The sequence below is a fragment of the Brachycentrus maculatus genome, unplaced genomic scaffold (genome assembly GCF_059751285.1).
Source record: "Brachycentrus maculatus isolate JH-2025_06_01 unplaced genomic scaffold, ASM5975128v1 h1tg000499l, whole genome shotgun sequence".
In the NCBI taxonomy this organism is placed as follows: domain Eukaryota; kingdom Metazoa; phylum Arthropoda; class Insecta; order Trichoptera; family Brachycentridae; genus Brachycentrus; species Brachycentrus maculatus.
Window position 1 is genome coordinate 20,941 of NW_028281245.1, and position 26,899 is coordinate 47,839.

The 26,899-nt window shown below is 33.3% G+C and overlaps 2 protein-coding genes across 4 annotated transcripts in view; one reads left to right on the top strand and one right to left on the bottom strand.

Annotated features, from left to right (window-relative positions):
* The first annotated feature begins 1,035 nt into the window (after positions 1-1,035).
* LOC148301924 (transcription factor 15-like) lies at positions 1,036-5,296 on the top strand. 2 transcript variants are annotated; one of them, XM_088272489.1, is made up of 4 exons: positions 1,036-1,340; positions 1,444-1,577; positions 3,051-3,148; positions 5,111-5,296. In XM_088272489.1, exons 1-4 carry the CDS (start codon positions 1,126-1,128, stop codon positions 5,168-5,170), a joined length of 507 nt encoding a protein of 168 aa, XP_088128615.1. In that variant the 5' UTR covers positions 1,036-1,125; the 3' UTR covers positions 5,171-5,296. The 2 variants fall into 2 exon arrangements, with proteins under 2 accessions (XP_088128615.1, XP_088128616.1); XM_088272490.1 differs by having other exon boundaries at positions 1,447-1,577.
* A 6,974-nt stretch (positions 5,297-12,270) lies between these two features.
* Positions 12,271-26,899, bottom strand: part of mew (multiple edematous wings) — a 175,463-nt gene continuing 160,834 nt past the window's right edge. For both annotated transcript variants that reach the window (XM_088272486.1, XM_088272487.1), the window contains 12 exons: positions 26,306-26,517; positions 25,502-25,712; positions 23,790-24,186; positions 21,708-22,103; positions 21,171-21,372; positions 19,690-19,841; positions 18,728-18,978; positions 18,146-18,248; positions 17,246-17,372; positions 16,432-16,688; positions 15,474-15,698; positions 12,271-14,263 (listed from right to left, as the gene is read on the bottom strand). In XM_088272486.1, the coding sequence (XP_088128612.1) occupies positions 14,054-14,263; positions 15,474-15,698; positions 16,432-16,688; positions 17,246-17,372; positions 18,146-18,248; positions 18,728-18,978; positions 19,690-19,841; positions 21,171-21,372; positions 21,708-22,103; positions 23,790-24,186; positions 25,502-25,712; positions 26,306-26,517 (2,743 nt within the window). In that variant the 3' untranslated portion in view covers positions 12,271-14,053. The remainder of the gene's footprint in view (positions 14,264-15,473; positions 15,699-16,431; positions 16,689-17,245; positions 17,373-18,145; positions 18,249-18,727; positions 18,979-19,689; positions 19,842-21,170; positions 21,373-21,707; positions 22,104-23,789; positions 24,187-25,501; positions 25,713-26,305; positions 26,518-26,899) is intronic.

Here is a 26,899-nt window from a genome sequence, read left to right on the forward strand (position 1 = left end):
AATGGGTATATTTTACCACAAAGCGACTGCCGAATCAATTAATGAAATAATATTTTTATTTAGTGAAACCAAAAATCAAAAACTTCAGAAATATCTGTAATTTACTTTTTTGACATTTCAGCATGGATGAAAAAATTAGCCGCTTATTTAAATTATTATGTTATTTAATCATTTTAATAGGCTCTGAATTTTTTTATTATTTCTGTGTGAAAATGTGTTTTTAAATGCGTCATATGTATTCCATAAAACATATAACACATTAAGAAAAATATGGAAGTATGGGTATTTACAGAGCTTATGACCTGCTCATTAAGTGATCACTTTACACACGTGCAATATTCACCATACACACCATGATTGACAACCACATTACCAATTTTTTGGAACGCCTACAAATATTATTAATCTCATGACGCTGTGCATATGAGTTCACAATTTTGTGTGTATGCGAGATCCGAACCCCGGATTTTTTTTCATACTAAGAAATGCCTGAAACACGATTTAATTTTTTTTGTACTTATAATTTGACTAGTTATTTTTACAACATTTTGAGTATGAACGTTGTGAATGATGCGTCACTCGTACCATCCCATCCAATAATCTCATACTGACTGGCATAAAATGTTGTTATTATTTTTGTTTTTGCCTATATTTTTCAGTTATGAATAACAAGAAATTAAAGTAACTATAAATAAAAGATTAAATCTACTCACGAGTAGGCATAGGCTAAAAAAACTTAAAAAATTGAAGCCTAAGTAGCGCCACGATAAGCGATGTTGCATAAGCCGTAGCTAGATATTAGAGTCACTTGGATGATAGGTAATTCAAAAACTCATTTATTGTATTTAGGATGTTACGTATTGCTTTAAAGATGTTAACAAGTTTTTTGAGTTTTTTTGTAGCGTTTTTAGATCTTTATAATAAAATTTAATAAGAGGCGATAATTTCATGATGCGACTCTGCCCTTGGTAAAGCTCATACACGCTATTACTACTGCATTTGTTAGTGGTATGGAGATTGCAGATCTTCAAAAAAGGGCGTACTGTAAAGACGTCCCCGTAGACTTTATTTTTACTGTTATATAACATAAATCCACGGAAAAATAAAACATTTTTTAAACTTACAATGGAGCCGTATGAGCATTTTGTTTTGATCGAAAACATGGCGGACGCCATCAATAATAATTTACTGCATCACGATAAGCGCCAAGTCAACTATATGTTTCCTATGCCAGTTGTTGGCGGTGACGAAGGTGCCAATAATTGTAATTTCGAGGATATCGAGGTCACAGGAAGGCAAAGATACCAAGCAAATGCGAGGGAACGAGATCGCACGCAAAGGTTGGTCCATTTGGGATTTTCTTTTCACGTTTCTTAAGGGAATAGATGATATTTTTCTCGTTAAGTGTTTTAAATAGTTTCGTCTGATGATTTGATTTGTCAGCAGTGTAAACACAGCGTTTGCCGTCCTTCGTTCGCTGATTCCGACAGAACCTCAGGATAGAAAACTAAGTAAGATTGAAATCTTGCGTCTAGCTGGAAGCTATATAAGCCACATGGCGAATCAACTTTTGACAGGTATCTATTTTGACTTTTTAATTTTTAATTTTTTATTTTATTTATTTATTTTATTTTATTTTTATTATTATTATTTATTTTTTTTCTGAACTTTTTTATCGATCTATTTTATGTATCTATTTTATCTAGTCCATCCGCCTCCGTAGTGTAATGGTCAGCACGCTGGGCTGCCGTACTGGAGGTCCCGGGTTCGATTCCCAGGGGGGGGGTTAAAATAAATATAAGTGATTTTTCACTCTAGTATTTATCCAATATTACCCTGGACTGGTACCTGAAGCGGAGGGCCGATCACCTTTCCTTCATGTGTTAACGGTCAAGATAACACTGCGTTTATATGATGCAGTGCCCTATGCACAATTGGGGTGCGGATAAGGGTTTGAAGAAGAAGATTTTATCTCTGTATTTTTTTTTCATAGCAATTAATTTGCATCGCACCAATTATTTTTAAGATTTGCTTGCGAGCTTTTATTTTAAAAATCTTTTCAGCGTCTCGTCAAAGAACGACTGTAATAGTTATTGAAAAGCGAATACATTTTTTGACATCTCAACATAGCTGGTTAAGTGATCACTTTACACACGTGCAACATTCACCATTCTACCCTTGATTGACGACCACACTACTTAAATTTTGGAACTCCTAAATACATCGAGACACAATATACATGAGTTCACAACGGCACACAACATAAAAAAAATGAAAATCTTGTTTTCATGCGTTTTCCAATATCGCTCACTCCTTTCAGCAACATTATTTTTCAAAAATCATTTTCAGTTGTGCATGTTTTCGGAATGCCTAGAAAATGTACTGTATCCCAACAAAAGCGGCATATTTTTAACTTAATATTTACCCGCTACAGGGCAGAAAGTGTTGTTTCTGCATTTTGAAGAAAAGGTATTCTTTAATTATTTTTTTAATGTCCTAAATATTTTTCAAATTGAGAAAAAACATTCAGGTTTTACCTCAAAAGATCTGTTGCGCATTAAAAAGTTCAATAAGTGGCTTGATATTTATTTTCAATACATTTTATTATATTTTTAAACTTTAAAAATGATCTCCTGAAAAATCAAGTTTTTTGATATATGACGTTGTTGAAAAGATGTTGACGTTGTTGTTGGATCCTGCTTACATCCAAATGAAAGGGTCTCTGCTAAATAAAATCTTTCTCAATCCAACATAGATGGCTCTTGTGAACTCATATGTACTGTGTCATGATATTAATGATATATTTAAGAGTTCCAAAAAATTGAGTAGTGTGGTAGTCAATCATGGGTAGAATGGCGAATGTTACACATGTGTAAAGGGATCACTTGAACAGCCAATGACAGGTCATAAGCCCTGTAAATACCCAAACTTCAATAGTCTTCATCTATGTTGATGATGAGATGTCAAAATGTAAAAATAACTCCCAAGTGGAAAACCCAGATTTGTTAACAAGTATTTGGACACACTCAAAATGTTGTTATATGTTGAAGGTATTAGTGACCAACCATGTATGCAGTGGGAAAAAGCAGATGGAGACAGCTGTAGAAGTCACGTTTGCACATTCTGCTGGTCCTCAATGAAAAAAGAGGTATGTACCTAAAATACTCGTTATAACTAACTAACTAACGAACCATCACGCCGCTTCCTCCGCAGGGGTAGGCAGAGAGAATAGAACGCCACACCACTCTGTCCTTGCAAACATTCTTCGCCTCTTCCACGTTCATGCATCTCCTCATACATACCCGCTGATTGTTTCGACTCCTAACCTGACCAATTTCAAGTATTTGGCATACTTGATCGTCCCAAGTTTTTCTCGGTCTTCCTCTGCTCCTTTTTCCAATTACATTCGCCTCATAAATTTGTTTTACTGTTCTTTCCTCACTCATTCGTTCTACATGCCCAAACCATCTCAACACACCTTTCTTAATTTTATCGATAATGCTCGTCTCAGCTTTGCATTCCTTCCTTATTTCACTATTCGAATATCTACCATACACAGTTTTGTCACACATTCTTCCGAGAGATCGCATTTCGACTGCATTCAGTTTACTTTCATCCTTCTTTTGCCAACTCCATGTTTCACTTCCATACATTAGGGTCGGAACCAGGACTCCGTTGTGTCAGTACACAACTGGCAGTGCCATTTTAGCTTTCGCTGATAGGTTTTTATTTGCTATAACTGATTGCAGTGCACCATTCACTTTGTTCCCAGCATTTACTCTCCTTTCTTTGTCTTTATCAATCTTTCCATCCCTAGAAGACATAATACCCAAATATACGAAATCATTTACCTGCTCCAAAATCTCTCCATTTACCAATATTTCACACTCAGATCTACATTCATCTCTTTCAAAAACCATAATTTTGGATTTGCTAACATTCATCAATATTTATTGATGAATGTCACTTTCCTTGCACACATTATACATTTGTGTCACCAGCGCCTACAGGTCTTTATATAAATAAAATATAATAAACCCTTATCCGCACCCCGATGATGCATAGGGCACTGTGTCATATAAACGCAGTGTTATCTTGATCCTTTACACATGAAGGAAAGGTGATCAGGCCTCCGCTTCAGGTACCAGTCCATGGTAGTATTGAATAAATATTACAGTGAATAAATCACTTATATTTATTTTACCCCCCTTGGGAATCGAACCCGGGACCTCCAGAACGGTAGCCGAGCGTACTGACCATTACACTACGGAGGCGGGTCTTTATACTCGTTATTATTTTCAATTAACCCGTTCCCAGGTTAGTTCCGTTCCAAAGAGTTTGCATTGTATTGATGAGCCTGAGTGCTGCTCATATTCCAACTTCTCAGTATTAATTTGCCCGGGCCAAATATATTAATGTATTTGTTTTTATTGACCAACCATGGTCCGCCTCTTTGGTGTAATGGTTAGCATGCTGGGCTACCGTACTGGAGATGCCGGGTTTGATTCCCAGTGGGGGTCAAATAAATATAAGTGATTTTTCACACTAATATTTATTCAATATTACCCTGGACTCTTACCTGAAGCAGAGGGCTGATCACCTTTCCTTCTTGTGTTAATGATCAAGATAACACTGCGTTTATATGATACAGTGCCCTATGCACCATCGGGTATGGATAAGGGATAAAATTTAAACAAAAAAACCCGAGCGGTGTTCGGACAGTCTTGATTTAACTTTTTGGTAACAATTTCTTGCACCGGCAAAAAAAAATATTTTTTAATTTATAAATTTAAAAATAAATTTTTACTTAATTACAATTTTAGTATCAACAATCAGAATAAACTGTCACTTATTACGAGATGGCGCATTGTTTTAACAACAATATGTTGTTATTTGGTAACTACGCATTAACATAGCGTTTAGTTTTTTTCAGTTAACGTCAGTTTGACAATATCCTCAGTCAAAATATCACCACATAACCGAATAAAGGTTTTTGTCATTTCAAATGTGTGCCTCAACAGTGATGACTTTTTATGGAAAAAAAGTTTTTAGAAATCAGATTTTTTCACACAAATTGATTGATTTAATTGTTTTGTTTGTTTTTTTTTAGAAATCTACTCCTCCAAGCAATACTACTATTGGTGCTATGTCTGAAGATATGTTTTTCTAAATTTTATTAATTACACATGGTTAAATATTTTATTGTGAGCATACTGTGTAAACTTTTTCTTCTTCCTGGTTCCATCCCAACTTACCGTCTTTGTAGACTGTTGGGGTCAACTCTCCTCGTCCTCAGGTTGTAGATCCTTCTATCATATACAACATGACCTAGGTCATACATTCGAATCATGTTATCTTTCTGTAGCATCCATAATTTTTTGGTCTTCCTTTTGATGTCTTTCGAAGAAGATCCATGGCAATCGCCTGATTTACAATACGCTCACTCAAGTATTTTGACATACTCAAAATGTTGTCATACGTTAAAGGTATTAGTGACCAACCATGTATGCAGTGGGAAAAAGCAGATGGAGACAGCTGTAGAAGTCACATTCTCTACGTCTTATGTGCCCATACCATCTCAATTACCTTTCTTTTACCTTACTATTAATGTCTGTTACACACCCAGATTTCCATGAATGTGTGAACACTTTATTTTGTCTCTAAAGGAGACTCCAGCATGCAAAAACTGGCAAAGTTTAAAATAAGATTAGTTTTTTTGACACACTTAAATATTCATAATTCTTTATAAACATAACGATGACATAGATTTTTATGGCTTTCAACCATTCTAAGTAGTTTTTATATCAAAAATATTTTACACAAACATAATTGAAAAGGGGTAAGTAATAAAAACACCAATTACAATATGTACTTTTTTATTGGATCAATAAAATCAACAGTCTTGACAAAATAAGTTTGACAAGTAATAAAGTTATTATCATCCAAAAATTGATATATTGTTATGTAACTACCAAATATTGTTTTTGATGAACTGCTAATAGTTTCAACCGTCCATCATATAATATATATTGAAATTAAAAAATATATATAGACAGGGTAAACGGGCAGTTGTTGGCATCTGCATAATTATCGACACTACTAATTTCATATGTTAATCATCTGATGTAAGATACATTGAACTTCTATGCATCCCGTTTTATGAGCAACAATTATTAGGTTCAAATATTTCTTCTTGCAGATATTTTTCACAAGCTATTTTGAAGGTATTTCTTATTTGAATCTAATATACATACAAAAGTTGAATCTCATATCAAAATTAATAGTGGCTACTCGAGACGAAACAACTATCATTTTTATACTAAAGATGGAAGTCTGACTTATAGTTTACATTAATATACAGTTAAAATCTTGAGTTATTGATCAAATAATCAAAATTGGGTATTGTTAATTTTGGAACATTTAACAGTATCGCTGTATTTTTGTTTGCTTGTTAGTTTGCACACCTCCGTAGTGTAATGGTCAGCACGCTCGGCTACCGTTCTGGAGGTCCCGGGTTCGATTCCCAGGGGGGGTCAAATAAATATAAGTGATTTTTTCACTGTAATATTTATTCAATATTACCCTGGACTGGTACCTGTAACTGTACGAAGCGGAGGGCTGATCACCTTTCCTTCGTGTGTAAACGATCAAGATAACACTGTGTTCATATGAAGCAGTGCCCTATTGCACCATTGGGGTGCGGATGAGGGTTTATTATGTTAGTTTGCATTAAAAGCTATCGTTCTCCTTACTATTTTTTATTTACTTATTATGTCCTTAATATACACAATCGTTTGGCCAATTTATTGCTTACTTAATTAGTAAGTAAAGTAAATTACACTTTGTCACCTCAACATCTTCAACCTTTGATATATTTGTTTATTATTCTACATAAATTTTTTTAAACCAAATATAAATAAATCTCAATAAATTAAATCAAAAGCATCTTTTGAATGGTGAATGGTAGGTTTGAAAATGTTCAATGACAAAAAAATGTGCTTAAACTGTCAATAACTACTCTGTTTACCCTCTTATATATTTTCTTTAATTTATTTTGATTATATGGATTAGATAATTTGGTTGCTACATATCAATATTAAAGTTGAATTATTTAATCACTGGTTTATTTTACATCTTTTGAAAATACACAAAAGTTTATATTGTTTATATTTATAAGATTATAATATTTAAAACATATACATATTCAAACTTTTTACTTAATTTTATATGACTACATAAGTTTTACATTTCATATAAAAAAACGCTTACGCTTAAAAAACTGTACACGCATTTTAATTTGTTGTGTAATCATTCTTAAAATAATAAAATAAACGAAAGTCATTAAAAAGTAATATTTACAGATTAGAACATTCATTTGGACAATATTTATTTTTATATAAAACAATTGGCAGTGTAAAGATTAATGTTATATAAATTTCTATATATTTATTTTAAAATAGAATTTCATTAAATAATTGTTTAAAATCGATTTCACGAAAACACAAAATTTGTACAGAAATACACCCCATAGTCCAACTTTGGTTAAAGTTTTACAATATAATCTGGTTGAGTTACTAACAAAACGTGTTGCAATGAAATAGACTATTGTAATATGATTCCTGCACACCAATCTATGATACAAACCATTTATCATTTGAAAAAATTCACAAACTGCTCATCATAAACGGGTTCGGGTTGTGGTCCCGTGGTTAGTGTCGCGGACTCTCGAGTCAGAGTTTCTCAGTTCAAACCCACTCTACCACAATAGGATACTTATTTTTAATAATGAGCTGTAAACAGCCTACAGAGGCTGTTTACAGCTTTTTTTATTATGTTTATTTGTATACGTATGAATACTCTAAATTCACTATTTTTGTAATTAATAAAAAACACAAATATTACTTTTGTATTTAAAAAAATAAAAAAACAAAAATCTTATACAGTGAATCCTTTAACCTATTTTAGGTTTTTTAAGGGACAGAAAAAAAATATGGAGGGAAAATTCAAAATATAGTATGTAATAATTATAAAAATTCAATAATTTTTCAAAGGTCTATATATTTTGGTGTGCCGCGGAATTCTAGGAAGAATTTTGGTGTGTCATAGGTGAGAAAAGGTTGAATAGGCATTGCTCTATGAGAATGTGTTAAAATGTGTTTAAACAGCTTACGAACTATCAGAAAATATGAACATATTATAGAATAAAGAAAATTACATATCATATAATGTGTACTTCAAGTGACCCCTATATGAAAAACGTGTTTACGAAAGTGTTAAAAAAAGAATTAGTCAGACTAAGTAAGATATTTCTGTACGTGAAAGCCTTGGTAACCATTGAAAAAAGCTCACCTTTTCTTTCACAAAAAAGTTTAGTAGCCAACCTTTTCTTCAACTACATTCACTTGTATAGTAATTATAATTTTATTAAAATAATATTCGAGACCGGTTGAGAAGATTATTTCAAAAACAGCTTAGGAACTGTCTCAAAATAAGAACATGTTATAAAATAAGGAAAATTACATATTACAGAATATGTACTTGTGACTTGTCAATCACGCAAAATGCCGAAAAATCACTCTCCTTGTCATCCATTATTTACTTTGTGTATTACCACTTTTATAAACACTTATTCGTAACTACCGGTTTCGTTAAATCATTCCATCGTCAGGTCATTAAAATAAAATTATTACGATTTGACTTTTGTATAAAATAATTTTTTTATACAAATGTCAAATCGTAATAATTTTATTTTACTGACCTGACGATGGAACGATTTTCCGAAACTGGCAGTCACAAATAAGTGTTTATAAATCGCTCACTCCTTTCAAGAACTTCATAAATCAAAAATCGACAATCTTCAGTTGTGCGTGTTTTCGGAATGCCCAGAAAATGTACTATATCCCAGCAAAAGAGGCATATTTTTAACTCAATATTTACCCGCTACAGGGCAGAAAGTGTTGTTTTTGCATTTTGAAGAAAAGGCATTGTTTAATTATTTTTTTAAATATACTTAATATTTTTCAAATGGAGAAAAAACCCTCAGGTTTTTACCTAAAAAGATCTGTTACACAATAAAAAGTTCAATGAGTGGCTTGATATTTATTTTTAATACATTGTATTATATTTTTTAACTTTAAAAACGTTCTCCTGAAAAATCAAGTTTTTTTTATTTATGACGTTGTTGAAAGGAGTGAGCGAAATGTGGTATTACACAAAGCAAACAATGGATGATAAGGAGAGTGTTTTATTACCATACCACAAAGTTATCAATGTTTTTAATACACAAAATATGTGTAAAAATCAATTACTTATACATAATATTCAAGTTGAATCAATATTATATTCCATTTATATTAAACTACAAGAAACCTGATACGATTCAACAATAATTACTACTAGCAGACATAATTACTTACTAAATAGTTTTATCAAACAAACTAGAATTTACAAATTTTAAGGCATACTAATCATAAAGGCACCAAGGCTCATTTTTTAAAAATTTCAATTTTACATAAGTTGTATTTTCACCCAGAAATTATCATAAAATTAATAAAAGAAATCGTGCAAGACAATTATTATCACATATACTTTATTGTAAAATGTTTATCGTTTACTCATAAGATTGTTTATTTGACTATGTATGTGTAATAATTTTCGAAAAAAAGAAATACATATAATTTACGTGTTTAACCTTTCTTTTAGGTTTTGAAAATAACCGACAGTCATTAGTTAATTACAGTATTTTAAAGCGGCTGACCGTAGTAAATATACCGTAATGCTATGTGATTCCAGTTAACGGCTGACTGCCAGTGTTGCCGATAATTGTTTACACAATCAAGCCAAAAAGATGTCAAAACAATTTCACACGGCTAACATTTTACATTACTAAATGAAATAAAATATAAAAATACAATTTTTAAGTACATACATTCACATATATTTGTTATTATAATAGGTGGCGCAAAATTAATCATCCAATTTAGTTTTTTAATAACTTTTTTACTAAATAAAAAAAATCTATTTTGAGTGATAGAAATCTTTATACATATCAACCTTTAAATTTTTTTCTGTTAAATGGAAAAGATGATATCCGTGAAGTGACTGTCGCCAGTTTTGACACACATTTGTGCCCGTTTAATCAATCTGTTTGTATACTGCCGTTGTCTAGTTCACAAATGTCAAATATGATGGACGTATGACGCAATTTGCGAAAATTGTAGCATCTTCCAATAGGGTGATAAGTTTTGCGCCACCCTGTACGATATATCTAGCTGTGCAGTCTATATAACAATAACATTTTAATTATAAGCTGGTATTAAGTGTTTATTCCATATGTCAAAATTAATAAAAATATGGCAGGCAAAAGAACCAAACGAAATTCTTAAAATATAAATTTAAAATGTTGCACTAACAAATTTATAGTATATTTCTTTCCGTGTGCATAAGTTAAATCTAGATTGTTTAAAATCAGTCAAAGATGTTTTATATTTCTATTTTGTAATCTATTGGTTGTTGTCCGCCCCCGTAGTGTAATGGACAGCGTACTGAAGGTCCCGGGTTCGATTCCCAAGGGGGGTTAAATAAATATATGTGATTTTTTTACTCTAATATTTATTCAATATTACCCTGGACTGGAGGGCTGATCACCTTTCCTTCATGTGTTAACGATCAAGATAACACTGCATTTATATGATGCAGCGCCCTATGCACCATCGGGTGCGGATAAGGGTTTGGAAGAATTGGTTGAAATATTTGAACATAATATTTAGATTTTTTTTAATCTAATAATTGAAATAAACGATGTTAACACGTATATTTTAAAAATGTATAATTGAAATATACAAATTTTATATGTATACATATTTACAAAATTTATTGATTGATATATATACAATTTCAGTATGTATATATTTTAAACGTCATTTCCTTCTTCTAACCCCGATCCGCATCCAATGGTGAATAGGGCACTGCATCATATTGACGCAGTGTTATCTTGATCGTTACTTACATGAAGGCAAGATGATCACTACTGCGCTTCAGGGACAAGTCCAGGGTTATATCAAATAAATATTAGAGGATAAAATCAGTAATATTTATTTTCAACCCCCCCCCTGGGAATCGAACCCGGGACCTCCAGCACGGTAGCTACATGCTAACCATTACACCACGGAGGCAGACCATGTATTGATTGAAATTCATGAATATATAAATGACAATATTGTGCAAATCAAAATAATTAAAAAAATATGTATATGTGTATACATATGAATACTCTAAATTCACTATTTACGGTAATGATATCACAGGATATGTATGTTCAACACCTACATATCATATAATGCGGAATACAGTCAACTCTGCTTAATTGGGATACATCTGGACGAGACCTACTAACCAACCTGATCATCTGGATTCAAATCAGTTTCATTAATCAATTTTTCCTATTGAAATCAATTTTTACATTAACACTGCATGGTGTTATGACATATTGCTCACTCCGTTCAACTTCATATATCAAAAATTGTCAATTTTCAGTTGTACATGTTTTCGGAATGCCCAGAAAATGTACTTTATCCCGGCCAAATAGGCATATTTTCAACTTAATATTTACCCGCTACAGGATAGAAAATGTTGTTTTTGCATTTTGAAGAAAAGGTATTGTTTAATTATTATATTTTTAAATATACTAAATATTTTTTAAATGGAAAAAAAACATTCAGGTTTTATCTAAATAGATCTGTTGCACAGTAAAAAGTTCAATAAGTGGCTTTATATTTATTTTTAATACATTTTATTTTATTTTTAAGCCTTAAAAACGATCTCCTGAAAAATCAAATTTTTTGATTTGTGACGTTGTTGAAAGGAGTGAGCGATATGTTATTCATTATTTTAAAACATATATTCTTTAGAATAATAGATTTTTATTACAATAACAGATATGTAAGTAAGTTATAAACCATTTTGCAATTTGCTAATAAATTATTGATTATTTTAAGTCATAAAATTCTTTTATGTCACCCTGATGGTACCCCCTTCAATTACAGTTGAAATATCAAATAGGAGTTTCGACACACATAACAGCATAATAACTCGGTGAAAAAAAATAATCTCCTCAAGATGACACATGTATTCAATACGATACTCAACGCATTAAACGCCAATACTAAAATTTGTCAATTTTGTAATTTACAACAAAAAAAGCTTTTTGGTAATTTGTGTATTTTAATAAAATAATGTATTTGGTTTATTGAATTTTTTCTATATTTAATTACGATGGGTTCCATAATCAAAGCATTTTGAATATAGTTCTTGACTGAGGTCACTGGTGCCCCCCATGGTGCTGCGGTTCAACAGATGCGAGATCACCGGTGCCCCTCATGGCATATAAAGTGTTAATTAATCCACAACTAACCTTTTTAATATGCAACTCTGTCACTCTTGAACTCAAGCATTATATTATTGAGATCCAGTATATTTTGTGAAATGAAAAGATGCTAATTTTATTTATGTAACTGTAAAAAAACGTATTTTTCTGCAGCATGTCAATAATTTAATGTACGAAATATGTTTTTAAGACAAAAATCATAAAAATATCAATACTTGGATTAGAGAAACTGATAAAAATTGTGACTGAATGTGCGGTGGGCACGGTGGTATTAAGTAGTGAAAATGAGTATAAAATCAAACAATACATTTCTTCAAATATGTACATTAATTTAACCTTCAATAACTTCTGGAATAATGAAATTGTGATTAAGTTACAACTGAATGCGATTGCCGACAGTATATGCGTATTATATCTTTACTGTCCCAATTTCACGGAATATTATTCAAACGGAGCTACGTAAATCACTATTTCTGTTAAAGTTAGTAGGTTCAATTTCCACTCATCGAGATATGGCCCAAAGAAGCAGCTGCCCCAATTGCATAGTGGCCCATTTAAGCAGAATCAACTGTAAATTAAACAATACTAAAATTCTTTTCTTAATACATACCTCTAACACTCTATCGATATCTGATAAATTCACGCATAAATGCAAACATAGTTTATGTAACTTTTTACACACTAAAAACTAATTCACCTTGTGAAATGCACCTATTGTATGTTTTTTACACATTTTAAATATAAAACTAACAACACTAACAATCGATAATTGTCTGTCACTAAAGTGTCCAGTGCACAAATTTAGGTGGGATCGTTTTACATCAGTCACTCAGATGCAGCACTTTAACATCTTACACAAATTCATAATTCTTGAAGTTTCTACGGTAACATTGCCCAAATAATTATTTTTCCGCTATTATTTCAGGCATTGTGTGATTTTCAATCATTGATAACTTCAGACCTAGTCCACAAACAACACTTTACACAAGATTATCCGTTTTTTGCCAGTTTTCAGGTGACTAGGAGAAACTACCTGCCAAAAATGAGTAGTTTCACTCAAAAATGGATAGTATCCTCACATGTGTAAACTCTCTGTCACAATCAAAATACACTTATTAAAATTGATGTGTCCTTTGCATATTTAAGTGTCGATAAGAAGGTGTGGAAAGATAAGTTTGAATTTTTGAGAAATCCTAGTATCATTTCTCATTTGCAACATTTTGAGTGTGTCAAATACTTGTTCACAAATCTGGATTATCTCCAATTATGTATGTATGTGATTATAATCCAGGATCCGGAATTCACATACAATTGAAAGAGTTTCTGCTTAATAAAAAGCTTCTTTCATCTCATATTAGATGTCTCTAGTGAAGTTCCAGTGATTCAAGCACAATTTTACAAAATTAAATGATATATATAGAACTTCTAAGAATTTGAGTAGTGTGGTTGTCAATCATGGGTAGAATTGGTGAATGTTACACATGTGTAAAGTGATCAAAAATAGAAACTAGCCTATGACGGTCGTAAGCCCCGTAAATGCCCAGCCATCCATATTCTTCTTCATCTGTGTTGAGAAAAATAATCATTTCTTATTGGCGGCTGTAAGCAGAAACTCCATTTGAATTTGTAGCCAGCACACCAAGTACTTGGACCTGATGGGTGGTCTTACTAGAGGAATGGGCTGTCTTCCTGGTTTTTCTCAATATTCCCGGAGAGCGTCGGATCTGGTCTTCTTCTCTTGAAGAATCCGAACCTCCACAGTATAAGGATGAAGCACACAAGCACTATCAAGCCGGCGGCGGCCGACACGATGTACACCCACAGAGGTATTCCACTGGGTTCTACAGAAACTAGGTCTGGATAGGCGATAGTTTCCACCTGTAAAGGAAAATTCTCAAATTAAAAACGGAAAATCGTAGAAGATTTTAAAAGCTGTTTAACTAACTAACGGTAAACTAAGAAAGGTGTGTTGAGATGGCACATGTAGCAATGTTGTTTAAATCATTGTCATGAACCATCAACTTAAAACTGTTTCTATACAATTTTACAGTTCAACAAACCAATAGAATGTTCTCTTTTTAGCCATTCATTTTTATTTTTCTATTCAATTAAAAACATTGAAAATATTAAAAATACAATAAATTTTTAACCATTACATTTTTCCATATACGTACAATTGTTTCGCCTTGTTGTGGCATTTTCAAACTACTATCTGCCATAAAGGCAAAACAATTATCACAGATTTTATTTTTATGTGTTTTTAATAATAAAATACAATTTAGTAGACTGAAAATCTGTGTTTGATTTTAATATTTAAAACATACATGAATTAAAATGGAGTTCTAAAAAATTAAATGCCAAATCTATAAATATACTACATATAACTTTTATTAACACACTAAGGATGGGAAAGGTATTTCTACCCTTTCGGTCGATTGATGCTTAAGGAAGGGAAGGGTACGTTTACCTTCTGCGTTGGCCTCATTTCAAAGTCATAAGAAAAGAAGGAATTATTTAATGATTTTATATGAATATTATTTACCAATCTCTTTGTTAAGGTCTAAACTATATGTACACAATTATCAAATCTCGTCGCCAGCGGTCCGCAGGCATAACAAAACAACCGTCCAAAATGTGTTTATATTAAATAAATGAAAAAATTACACAAGTATCTTATTAACATATCGTAGTCATACAGGAGAAATTGACCAAGTGCATTGTTTAACAAAAACATGATCATTGACTATTTGCTATCTTACTAGCTTAATATTGCCCTGAAAAAATCCCGAAGCATAATATATTGACTTAGTAAAAATGACTAACAACATTGATGTTTATTTTCTTGCCAAGCAAAAGTGACTTAAATGGCCCTCCTGAACATTTTACATTTTGGTAGTTGGTCACTTTCTCCCGTACGACTACGATATATAGGTGTGATTTGATATTATTTGCTGTTATATTATTTACAGATTTGATATCATTAATAAAATATAATAAATAAATGTGTCAAGCATACAGCATTATCTAGATTTGTGAAGTAATTGGACAAATCAAAATGTTGTAAAAAAATTTATGATGGAGTCCTTACTGTAGTGGCATCGTCTTCGATATTATTTTGATGTATGTTGTAATGGTCGGGCAAGATTAGCTTTGCTCGACTGGCGGCAGACACTCTTGCCACTCTCGGATAGTCCTCTACCAGGGAACTGTTCCACAGGCGGCCGCGCACCCGGATGGTGGCCTCCTGGTTCCGGGACAGTTTGTATATGGCGCAACGGATCTTTATGCACTTGGCGGTGCCTTGCTGGCAATTCTGGAAATGAAAACGGCTCAATATCAAATCCATGGATAGTAGAGATGTTACTGACATTCCTGGGTTTAAGGCCTTACTCGCAAACACAGAATATTGTAAGCGGGCGGTTGAAGTTGTTTTTTTTTGTATTTGTAATATATTGAAAATATTTTTTGTTTTAACTCCTTCCTTACCTTTCAATAACTTTTTTCTTTTCAAAACCATATACAGTGTAACCCCTATCCATCGTTCCTCGAATAATCATTTTCCCGTATGTGTCGTTTATTTCTTCTATCCATTCATTTCATACAAAAAATTATCACATTGATTGTTTCTCTATCACCATTTTACTGCATTCTTCGTTGTGGTTATGGCTACTTGCGATTTTTTTTATCATTTTCAGAGACATACCAGAGCTAACATTATAGGATTGTTACATTCCAACTTCAACTATGATCAATTAAAGTGACATTTAAGAATATTTACATTTTTCCCGTTTTTAAATCACATTTTCCTATGGTTGCGCGTTGAATTTTTTAGCACCGTAATGGTGGGGACTGACCGGAGCCATTTCATCGTAATGTAACACGTTCAGTACAGCGTTTCGGGTACTCCATCCATAGTCGGATGCTCGCCGCGAGCGACATTACGTTACGACGAAATGCTCCGGTCAGTACCTTAAGGGAAAGGTTAAAGATGCTTTAAGTGTTTCCCGCAAACAATGTGTTATTATAAAAAAAAAAACAGAACTAACCATATTGACAACTTGGTGTCTGTTACCATCCTTATCAGTGAAGGCTTCCGGTTTGACCACCATCTCGCTGTCCCTCTTGATCCTGTTTGCAGACCGATTATTGCGCATATTGGTCGACTGGACCCAAGAAGATTCCTCGAGATAAGGATCCAGGCGAACTAAGTTCTCCAGCGGGATCTCCTCGCTCCCCGGACGGGGGGTGAGCCCGAGGGGGTTGATGTATTTACTGTTGATGAAGCATTCACCACCGCCTTGAGCTGAAAGCAAATTTGTCAGTACAGTTTATTATTACTTTGTCAAGCTTTGGAATGACTGGAGGGGGAGGAAGATCCCCCACACGGTGGACCGATCAACTTAAGGCAGCAGCAGGTACCTCGGTGGTTGGAGCGCTACGTGCACCGCAGTCAAGGGATAACTGGAGAAGAGTCATTACTTCGAAAAGGGTCACAATCCTCAGTTTGAGGACTACGACGGAGAAGAAATATCTTAATAACAATAGTCTCTAAATCTCTAAATCTAGTATTCGTATGGAAAATGATTATTAGCTATATTATCCTAATGTATAAAGTCTGCCTCGCAATGTAGTGGTTAGGCTACCATGCCGGCGGTTCGGGTTCGATTCCCGGGGGGGTTAAATTAAATAAAACTCATTATCAAAAACACTTTGGACTGATACTTGAAGCGCAGAACTGATCACATTGCCTACATATAATGAACAATCAAGATATTGATTCAATACGACGCAGAGCCCTACGCATCAGTGTATTGAGTGCAGATAAAGATCAGAAAAGGGAGATGAAGAATATAAAAATACCTTCAACAGTAGGTATAGCATCAAGATACAGGAGCCATTTTCCCTGTGCTTTATTGTTGGCCACCTGATGTGGCCACTCCACGACAACTTCTACCGAGTTTACTCTCCATGGGCCCAAGTTGAATACCTGGAAATGTCAAAACATTACAAATCAATCAATATTAAAGAACTAAATCTATCCTCAAGATCAAATTGTTCAGCGAGTAATTCAGTATGAACAAAGTTTGCTTTCTCTGAAATTTAATTGTTTAGCAATAGTTAGAAAGTAATTTAATAAATTAATACATTATTATCAGGCAGTTTTTTCATCAACTTCGACCCTGATTATACGCAGACAATCTGCCGCCCAACCCTCAGTATACTAATCACAAGTAACTGCAAACCCAATGCGAATTGCTGTGAAGAATTCATTAGTCTTTATATTCTAGATATATGGAAATTTTCATTTTATATTCCATTATTCTTTGTATGTACTACAGAAGAGACTCATTCCAGGTATCGCTATAGTCTACAAATTCATTGCCGAAAATTCACCTATATACATAGGTGTCTTTCTTTTGCGTTAAGTATTAGTTTTATACACTGCAAATAACTTAAACAACTGTCCTACTTATTTTTCTGATAAGTAACACGAGTCAAATACTTAAACACGCAAAACTTATAACCGACTTTATTTATTTAATTTGACTCCTCCTGGGGATTGAACACGGGACCTCCAGCAAAGCAGTCAAACAAAAGAAGGATCTTCTACAAAGAAGGATCATTATGTTAATAGTTTTTTTTTTGCAAAAAAAAGATGGTAGGCATTTTAAACATTTGTCGAACATTCCAGACATCTACGTGTCAAAAAGTCTTCTCAAGAAAAGAATGAGTGTTGTCATATATGGTGAAAAATATAACCTGGTATGTATGAAGAACTCTCGAGCCAATATCATCTAAATATTCCATGGCGGACTCCCCTTTGACCACTCCACCGTAAAATACTTGCTCCGGTCTCGCTGATCTACAATTATTTACAAAATCAGTAAAATGGGGCATTATTTAAAGATACCAAAAATATTATTTTGTGTAATTATTGCACAAATCGCTCACTCCTTTCAAGAACATAAATCAAAAATCGTAAATTTTCAGTTGTGCATGTTTTCGGAATGCTCAGAAAATGTACTTTATCCCAGCAAAAAAGGCATATTTTTAACTTAATATTTACCCGCTACAGGGCAGAAAGTGTTGTGTTTGCATTTTGAAGAAAATGTTTTGTTTATTTTTTTTTTAAATATATTAAACATTTTTTACATGGAGAGAAAACCTTCAGGTTTTACCTAAAAAGATCTGTTGCACAGTAAAAAGTTCAAAAAGTGGCTTGATATTTATTTTTAAAACATTGTATTATATTATTAAATTTTAAAAACGTTCTCCTGAAAAATTAAGTTTTTTGATTTGTGACGTTCTTGAAAGGAGTGAGCGAAATATGTATTCAATTACCCTTTGATAGTGAGCTCCGCATTTTTAACAACAAGAGCTTCCACTTTCACCGGTTTTCTATGAAGTTGTATGTCTTTGGATGTTGAATTCACCCAAATTTCAAAGTCGACAGACGTTTCGTGATCATCCAGAGATTTGGCTTCAAATCTCAGAGTAATCGGGTGAGGTTCCGGGAGCTGCTTCTTGAATGGATTCCCAAGAGAACATATGACCAGAGTTTTGTTGTGGAAATTGCAAATGATGTGCTTGTCCTGAAAAGATGACAATTTTTTTTTAATTACATATTTGTTTATCAACTTGAATCATATAATCAATAGTTAACATTTGCATATCAAAATGTCAAATATGAATCATTTTTATATATTTTTTTATTTAATTAATATAATTAAATTTTTTAATACAATTTATATATATTTCTACTAAATACAATCTTATAATTTTAGTTGCGCTGAGCCTCTCGAAAATTGAGCTCTTGTGCTTGGAGAGGGCGTTTTTTCTTCTTTTTTACTTTCTTTATAGTATCATGTTATACATTTAAAAATATATATATTAACAGGGGAACATATATGTATATTTATACGGTATGAGGGAGTTATCTTGATTAGTTTTCTTTGTGTAGTCTGAATATATTTGTGTTGTTCATTAGGTTTCTTTTTTAGAGTGTTTGTGTCTTTTATATTTTGAATTTCTAAAGAGAGGCTGTTGAAATTTTTATTCATAAGTATATGTAATTTTGTTGGTACTGTTTTGTGTTACATTTGGGTATTTTAAAATTATTTTTATATCTTTGGGATATGTTTGTTTCTGGTTTTGAGTGATTGTTTTCTTTGAAAAGTTGAGTAATTGATGTTTTTATGTAGATATATTCTATTCTTTGTATGTACTGGGAATTTCGCAAAAAGGGTTTATGTTGAGAATGTTGATTTTTGTTTTAATATATCATGTATGGAATATGTTCTTACGGTAACATTGGCAGCAATATAACTGATCCCGGCATGATGTGATACAAACAGTTGTGCCTCGTAAGCAGATTCTCCTAAGTTATCAGCAGTAACTATCAGATGCAGTTCATTCTCTTGACCAAGAGTCAGAATGTACTGACCTTTCTTCTCACCTATAAATTAAAACAAAATCATAATTTATGATAGTGAGATTTTGTAAATCATGGAGGAGAAATTATAGATGTTTTATAATTTTAGTGCATTGAATACTTGATAATACAATATATTTATATTTATTTTTAATAAATATACAAGTTTAATAAAATAGAAAATGATTTTTTCAGGCATCTCCAAATATGTAAAATAGTTCAGGAATGAACCTTACATACATTTTGTGAAAATTTTTGGTAATAAAAACTTGCAAATTTCAACCATGTAGTTGATCTTTTCAATGAATGCCTAAAAATAACTCTAGAAACTTTAGTAATGTGATTATCAATCATGGGTAGAATGATGAATGTCACACAGTGTATATAGTGATGACTTAATCCGGCCAATGAAAAGTCATAAGCTCTGTAAAGAAAATATGTAAAGCTCTGCCCAAACCTCCATATTCTTCTTCATCTATGTTAAAATATCAATAAAAATCTTGACATAAATAACTCCTATGAGTAAATCAAAGATTTGTGAACAATAAATTTGGACACAATCAAAATATTGTGCATAGAAAAAAGATTTACTATTTGGTAAGGGATTTCCATGGCAGACTACCGATACCACTTTTCTGAATTACACGTATTTCATCAGCACTTCTACTATATGTTTCAGACTACATCTCAACTGTAGAGATTTATGTATTCAAATCATTTGCAAAAGTTCAAACCACTACCCTTAACAATTTTATACTTTCAGGTATAACATACAACACTGATATCCGGAGCATGTGTAAGTCGAAGGATATCATAAGGTGGGGACGACAACAAAGGGAATACTAGAATGAACATGTAAACAGAATATCAGACAACAGACTATCAGACTATATCACGTATCGCCCTTCAAGGAAACCCTGAAGGATGTAGACCCCCAGGCAGACCTCCAAAAAGGTGGAGAGATAGCTGGCAGTCAACATCCCAAGAGCGACAGGCGGAGGCACAGACATATCGTAGTCATACAGAAGAAAGTGACCAAGTGCATTGTTCACAAAATCGTTATCATTGACTATTTGATTTCTTACTAGCTTAATACATATGTATTGCCCTGAAAAAATCCCAAAACGATTTTAAACTTAAAGTATAATATATTGACTCGTTAAAAATGACTAACTGCATGGATGTTTATTTTCTTGCCAAGTAAAAGTGACTTAAATGGACCTCCTGAACATTTTATGTTTTGTTAGTTGGTCACTTTCTCCTGTACGACTACGATTTACTGAAGATCTATAAAAAGAAGAAGAATAAGATAAAAGATCTTTCGCTATCCTTTAAATATTTTGAACAACATACCAATGGGTAAAGCAAGGGCGGCTCCAGTGACTATATTACTCTCGCAGATATCATCAGCTCCACAGTCCCGGAGGAGTTCCGCCTGGAACTCCTCAGTAGCTTGTGTGGCGTTCAGCACCGGGAGACCCTCCATAGAAGGAAGAGAACCAGCACCGATGGACCAACGTGGCTCAGTCTGCACGAGAGTGTAGTTGACATGAAACTGAAATGAGAAAACAAACAGGTAATTTTTTTCCTAATAAAACCCATTTTAGTTTAGTTCCTTTCTCAGTTTAGCGCTGTGTAGCTGCTACCAGAACTTTCTCCATAACTTTAAATAGATTCCCCCGGATAGTTGGATCTATCCGGGGGATACACATAAATATATAACATAAATAAAACATAAATAGTCCCATGGTAGTGAAGGGTAGTATTGTTTGCATGCTGTGGCAGTGATTGTCCTGACGAAGAGAAGGGTGAACCCGGTAGACATAAAAATCTCGGTGAATGGTTATATACGAATATTACTAACATTTTTATAAAAAAAATAATAAGTACCTTTATAGGAGTTTGAATGTCCCTAGTATTTTCCTTGATATAAACGATATGCTCCTGGCAGGGCAATATGTCTTCCTTAGTCAACTGAATGTTCCTCTTTATGATGTGCAACTTTTTATTGCCGGGACCTCCGCCGAAGAAGACTCTAGAGAATTTCTTCCCACCAGCAAAAGTTTCGGCTTCGATCACGTAGTTCAGATTCAGCACCTCGGCAGTGTTTCGTTTGATGAGCGATTCAATCGTGCAGCAAGTCTTGAATGAGAAGCAAGTGTGCGGGGACTCGGGGTCCTTGTCACAGCCGTGTTTTGACGGATCGATATTCTTTAGTGTCTCATTTGATCCGACAAACACTTTGATATCGATGATTGGACGACCCCTCAGAAGAGCAATGCTATCCTGTAAAAATAAACAAAGCTTAATGTTTATTTGATTTCAGTTTTGTACTGACATTTCTTGGTGGAACTGCATTTTATAGAATAAAATAACTGTGTAACTTTTTCATTCTATAATTTTTATTTATTTTTCATTTTAAATTAAAGTTTTACTCAGTCAATACCACTATTTTCAATGTAATATTTATTCAATATTACCCTGGACTGGTACCTGAGCGGAGGGCTGATCACCTTTCCTTCGTGTGTAAACGATCAAGATAACACTGTGTTCATATGAAGCAGTGCCCTATGCACCATTGGGGTGCGGATAAGGGTTTTATTATTATTATTATTATACCACTATTTCTTAAAATCTATTGTGACAAGTGTTTCGATGCATTCTGTATCATTTTCAAACACCATATGACAATGTTATAAACACTTTTTTACTTTTCAATTTCCTTCTGAAGTCTAAGTGACTCTGAAATATAGCTACGGCTTATGCATCACCGCTTATCATGGCCCTACTTAGGCTTCAACTTTTTATGTTTTATAACCTATGCCTACTCGTGAGTGGATTTACTCTTTATGTTAATAGTCACTAAAATTTCATGTAATTCATGTGGAAAATTCTAGGCAAAAACACTCGCTATCTCTCAAGAGGCATGGGTTTATGCAGTTCAGTGATTAGCAGTAAAGTTATGTACTTAGGTGTATGATTTTAGCTCTACATGTGAATTTACATAGGATATAAGTTTACTTATGTACTAGATACATATATACTTACTCGCCTAATACTTATTTATGTCATAAACACAAATTCACCTGTCGATAAAAGCAACTGTAGCTTTTGAAACTAGTTGTTAAAAATATATATATATAAAATAATTTATATTTGAAGCAATAACTTTGTGATTTCCCATTTTAAAATAAAAATATAACATTGTTTTGAAATCACTATAAATATTTAATTATAATGTTTAGCAGTATTAATCAGTCTTGAAAAAAAAGCGGTTAGCTTTGAAACCGGTAGACAATATAATTAAGTTATAATAAAATATTTATAGTGATTTTAAAACAAAGTTATGTTTTAATTATAATAATAATACTCGAGTGGTAAAAAACATGTGTTTTCATTTACAATTTAATCATGTGAAAGTGAATGTCGAAACAATAAATAAAGTAATTACAGGTGGACCACATCTTTCACACATTCGATTTTCGCACAATTCGCTGTTTTGCACATTTAAAATAATGTTTTTTTTCAATAATGTAAAAATGTTTAGTTTTTATACAGTTGTTTCTCTTTCACACTATGAAATGCGTATGAACCGGGTCCATACTGTAAAAAGTGTTATGTACGTACTGAATTATAACATATGGAGCGCAATAAGCAATATTGGAGATGAATGGGTTGAAATAAAAGAGTCAATAATTAAAGGTTCATGGAAACAACTATGGCCACAAAATGCAACTCTAGAAACCATCACATATGAAATAGTTCACCTAATGAATAAAATAAACCTGAATGTTAACAGAAAAGATGTTAATGAGATGATTGAATCTCATAACCCTTGACTAATGAATTTCTAATGGACCGACAGGAGAATCAAAATAATATACAAATTTGTATTTTTTTATCATTATTTTTTTACATCCCTCTTTTCGAATCATGTGCGAAAGTTGAGGTCCGCCTGCACAATTAACTTACATCTTCATAAGCTCCCACAAGAAGATCAGGATACCCATTACCATCGAGATCTGTTCCCCCAGATAGAGAATATCCAAATGTCTTCAATGTCATCGGCAGCATCTCCGCAGCGATGATCTGCTTCGGTGTTTTGTCAAGCCCCTTCTGCCTGTTTCCAAGGTAGATGAAAACTACACCATTGCCGTCGTACGGGCTACCTATAGCGAGATCATCGCATCCATCCTTGTTCAAATCTCCCGCATTTGCAAGGGCGAATCCAAAACGAGATTCCGGCTTCCCGGTCAGCTTCAAGTTGAAGCCGGAACCGAAGCCATGGTTTTCGTTGATATAAACGTAGACCGCCCCTCCAGAATCACGGCCGAAGTAAAATGGCGCACTGACAACCAAATCCGGCTTTCTAAAAATAAAAAAATAGTACTTTTAATTATTATCTTTGTAGTACATACTCAGCCAAAACCATATTATGGAACATACAAATAAATATTTTTCATAAACAAATGAATAACAATATACAATAAATTAACACACTATGGACGGGAAAGGTATTATTAACCGGACGGGAAGGTAATTTTTACATTCTGCGCTGGCCTCATTTCAAAGTCAGAAATGAAGGAATTACATATTAAATGTTTTTTATATGAATATTATTTACCAATCTCTTTGTTTAGGTCTTAATTATATGTACATAATTATCAAATCCCATCGCCAGTAAAAAACACCCGTCCAAAATATATTAATATTTCCATTCAAGTATTTGTGACAATATTCATCTTTGACCCCTATCCGCACTCACTGGGCACATAAGGCACTGCTTTGAATTGACATGGGTGATCATTAATAATATGTTGACAAGGTGATCAGTCCTATGCTCTTAATTATTAAATTAAGGAATTAAAAATGTTTTATAGGATAAGATGAATAATAATGAGTTCAATGTTTCAGAAGCATATATGGAAAAATAATAGAAAAATAAAACAGCAGTAATGGCTAGGGCACCAAGGGTTAGTTACCCACACCCGTATAGCATATTAATAAAGTATTGTCATAAAAAAGCCTATTGCGTTTTTAAGGTGAATAGTATCTATTCATGTAGTTAAGGCCGTACTCGCAATAATAAAATTCAGTAAGCATCCGACTGCGCTGAAAGCCAGACGTCACTTCGCGCTCAATTTTTTTTAAAATATTTATTGTATTATTTAGAATGTATATTGAAGAAATATTTTTATATGTATTTTTAACTCCTTACCTTTCAAAACTATATATTTATTTAGAAGAAAAACTTACGTTTTCAACAGAAAGACAGTGTTTTAAGAAAGAAAAAATATCAATTACGTCTGATGTTACCTGGGTTTAAAGAAAATTAAGTTGCGATTTATTGAATACTAGGAAATAAAAAATACTTTTTGGGCAAGTCTGTCAAAATAGTGGTTATAAACTAACATTTTCTAAGCTCCATTATGGCATTTTGCTATTTTTACATGCTCTTGCATGCCATAATGGAGGGTATGACCGAGGGGACAAACTCTAGGGGACCCCCACACCGAGAGTACCTGGAGGACCTGTTGGTGGACGTGCACTGCTCATCATATGCAGATTTCAAAAGAGCCGCACAAGACAGGGAAGAATGGAAGAGAAAAACAGAGGAAATTGCTGCAAACCAATCCCAGGATTGAAACCAGAGAAGAAGATATGTATAATGCATTGGATCTTACCCATCCCCGTTTAAATCAGCTGTTGCAAGTTCGTATCCAAAGTTAGATGCGAACTGTTCTCCGTTGATGGTAAGGGAGACATTAATGGGATTCCAGGGGGAGTAGGAGTTCTTGGAGAATATAACAACCTGCCCCGTCCCATCAGCACGAGGTGCGCCTGCTGCAAAGGACATGGTGGGACCAAAGTACTTGCCTCCTGTCACAGCCATTCCTAAAACGTAAACAAATCAATTATTTCAAATTGTGTCCACACTACGCTCGGGTTTTTTCACAAAAATAGAACTAAACATATAAGGTTATTCTATTTTATATAAAAAGAGTTTACATACATTAAAATTTGTCCAGTTCAAAAAAACAATACAAAAGCAATAAAAAATGTGTAAAAACTCACTAATATTATTATTAAACCCTTATCCACACCTAATGGTGCATATGCCATTGCATCACATAAACGCAGTGTTATCTTGATCTTACACATGAAGGAAAGGTGATCAGCCCTCTGCTTCAGGTACCAGTCCAGGGTAATATTGAATTAATATCAGAGTTAATAAATCACTTATATTTATTTGACCCTCCCTGGGATTCAAACCCGAGACCTGCAGTACAATAGCTGAGCTTACTGACCGTTACACTACAGAGGCGGAAGTTCAACTATAGCAATAATAAAAACAAAACAACAAAAAAATAATTGAATGATAATATTTACCTAAGAATTTCTAACAAAAAGCATCAAGAGGACACTTTCGATTGTTATAACGATTTACTAATGTAATTTAATTTGAATAAAATTAATTTATTTCATACCTAAGTAGCTGTATTTATTAACAGGACTTGTTTCTTTCAATAGAGGTCCCAAATAAACAACTCTGTCTCTCTTCAAGAAGTCGTCAATGGTGTCCATCACAAACACAGTCCCTCTCCAAGTGTATGGCCCAGGACTCCCGAGGATCATGGTTCCATCTTCCAGGAAGGAACTGCTGGTGCCAGCCTGGCAGTAGCCAAATTCTTCATGCTCCCTAGACACACAAAAAGACATAATTTAGTGATGACTAAGAATAATTCATCTTGGAAATGAATAATCAAAATATTTTTTTTCTTCGTATCTATCTTTCTCTCTGTCTTTGCAAATATTATTCACCTCTTCCACATTCATGCATCTCCACATTCATACCTACCGATTATTCTGATTCCTAACTAGACTACTTTCTTAGCATGCCAAGTTTTCCTCAGTCTTAGGGTGTTTGTCCACTACACGGAATGTTACCGTCCGGAACATCAGTTAGCGTTTTAAAAGGACGATTGGCTTGGATTGGCATGTGCTTTTGTCCATATTTTTTTGGATCGGTGCTCTTGATCAGTGCGTGAACACGTTGCGGGTAAATTCGATCACGCAAAGCT

What these genes read in the sequence shown, in the direction of transcription:
- LOC148301924 (XM_088272489.1), top strand. Translation starts at nt 1,126, where the DNA reads ATGGAGCCGTATGAGCATTTTGTTTTGATCGAAAACATGGCGGACGCC. An exon ending in GAACGAGATCGCACGCAAAG is followed by an intron (nt 1,341 to 1,443) that starts GTTGGTCCATTT and finishes TTGATTTGTCAG; the next exon opens with CAGTGTAAACACAGCGTTTG. An exon ending in GGTCCTCAATGAAAAAAGAG is followed by an intron (nt 3,149 to 5,110) that starts GTATGTACCTAA and finishes GTTTTTTTTTAG; the next exon opens with AAATCTACTCCTCCAAGCAA.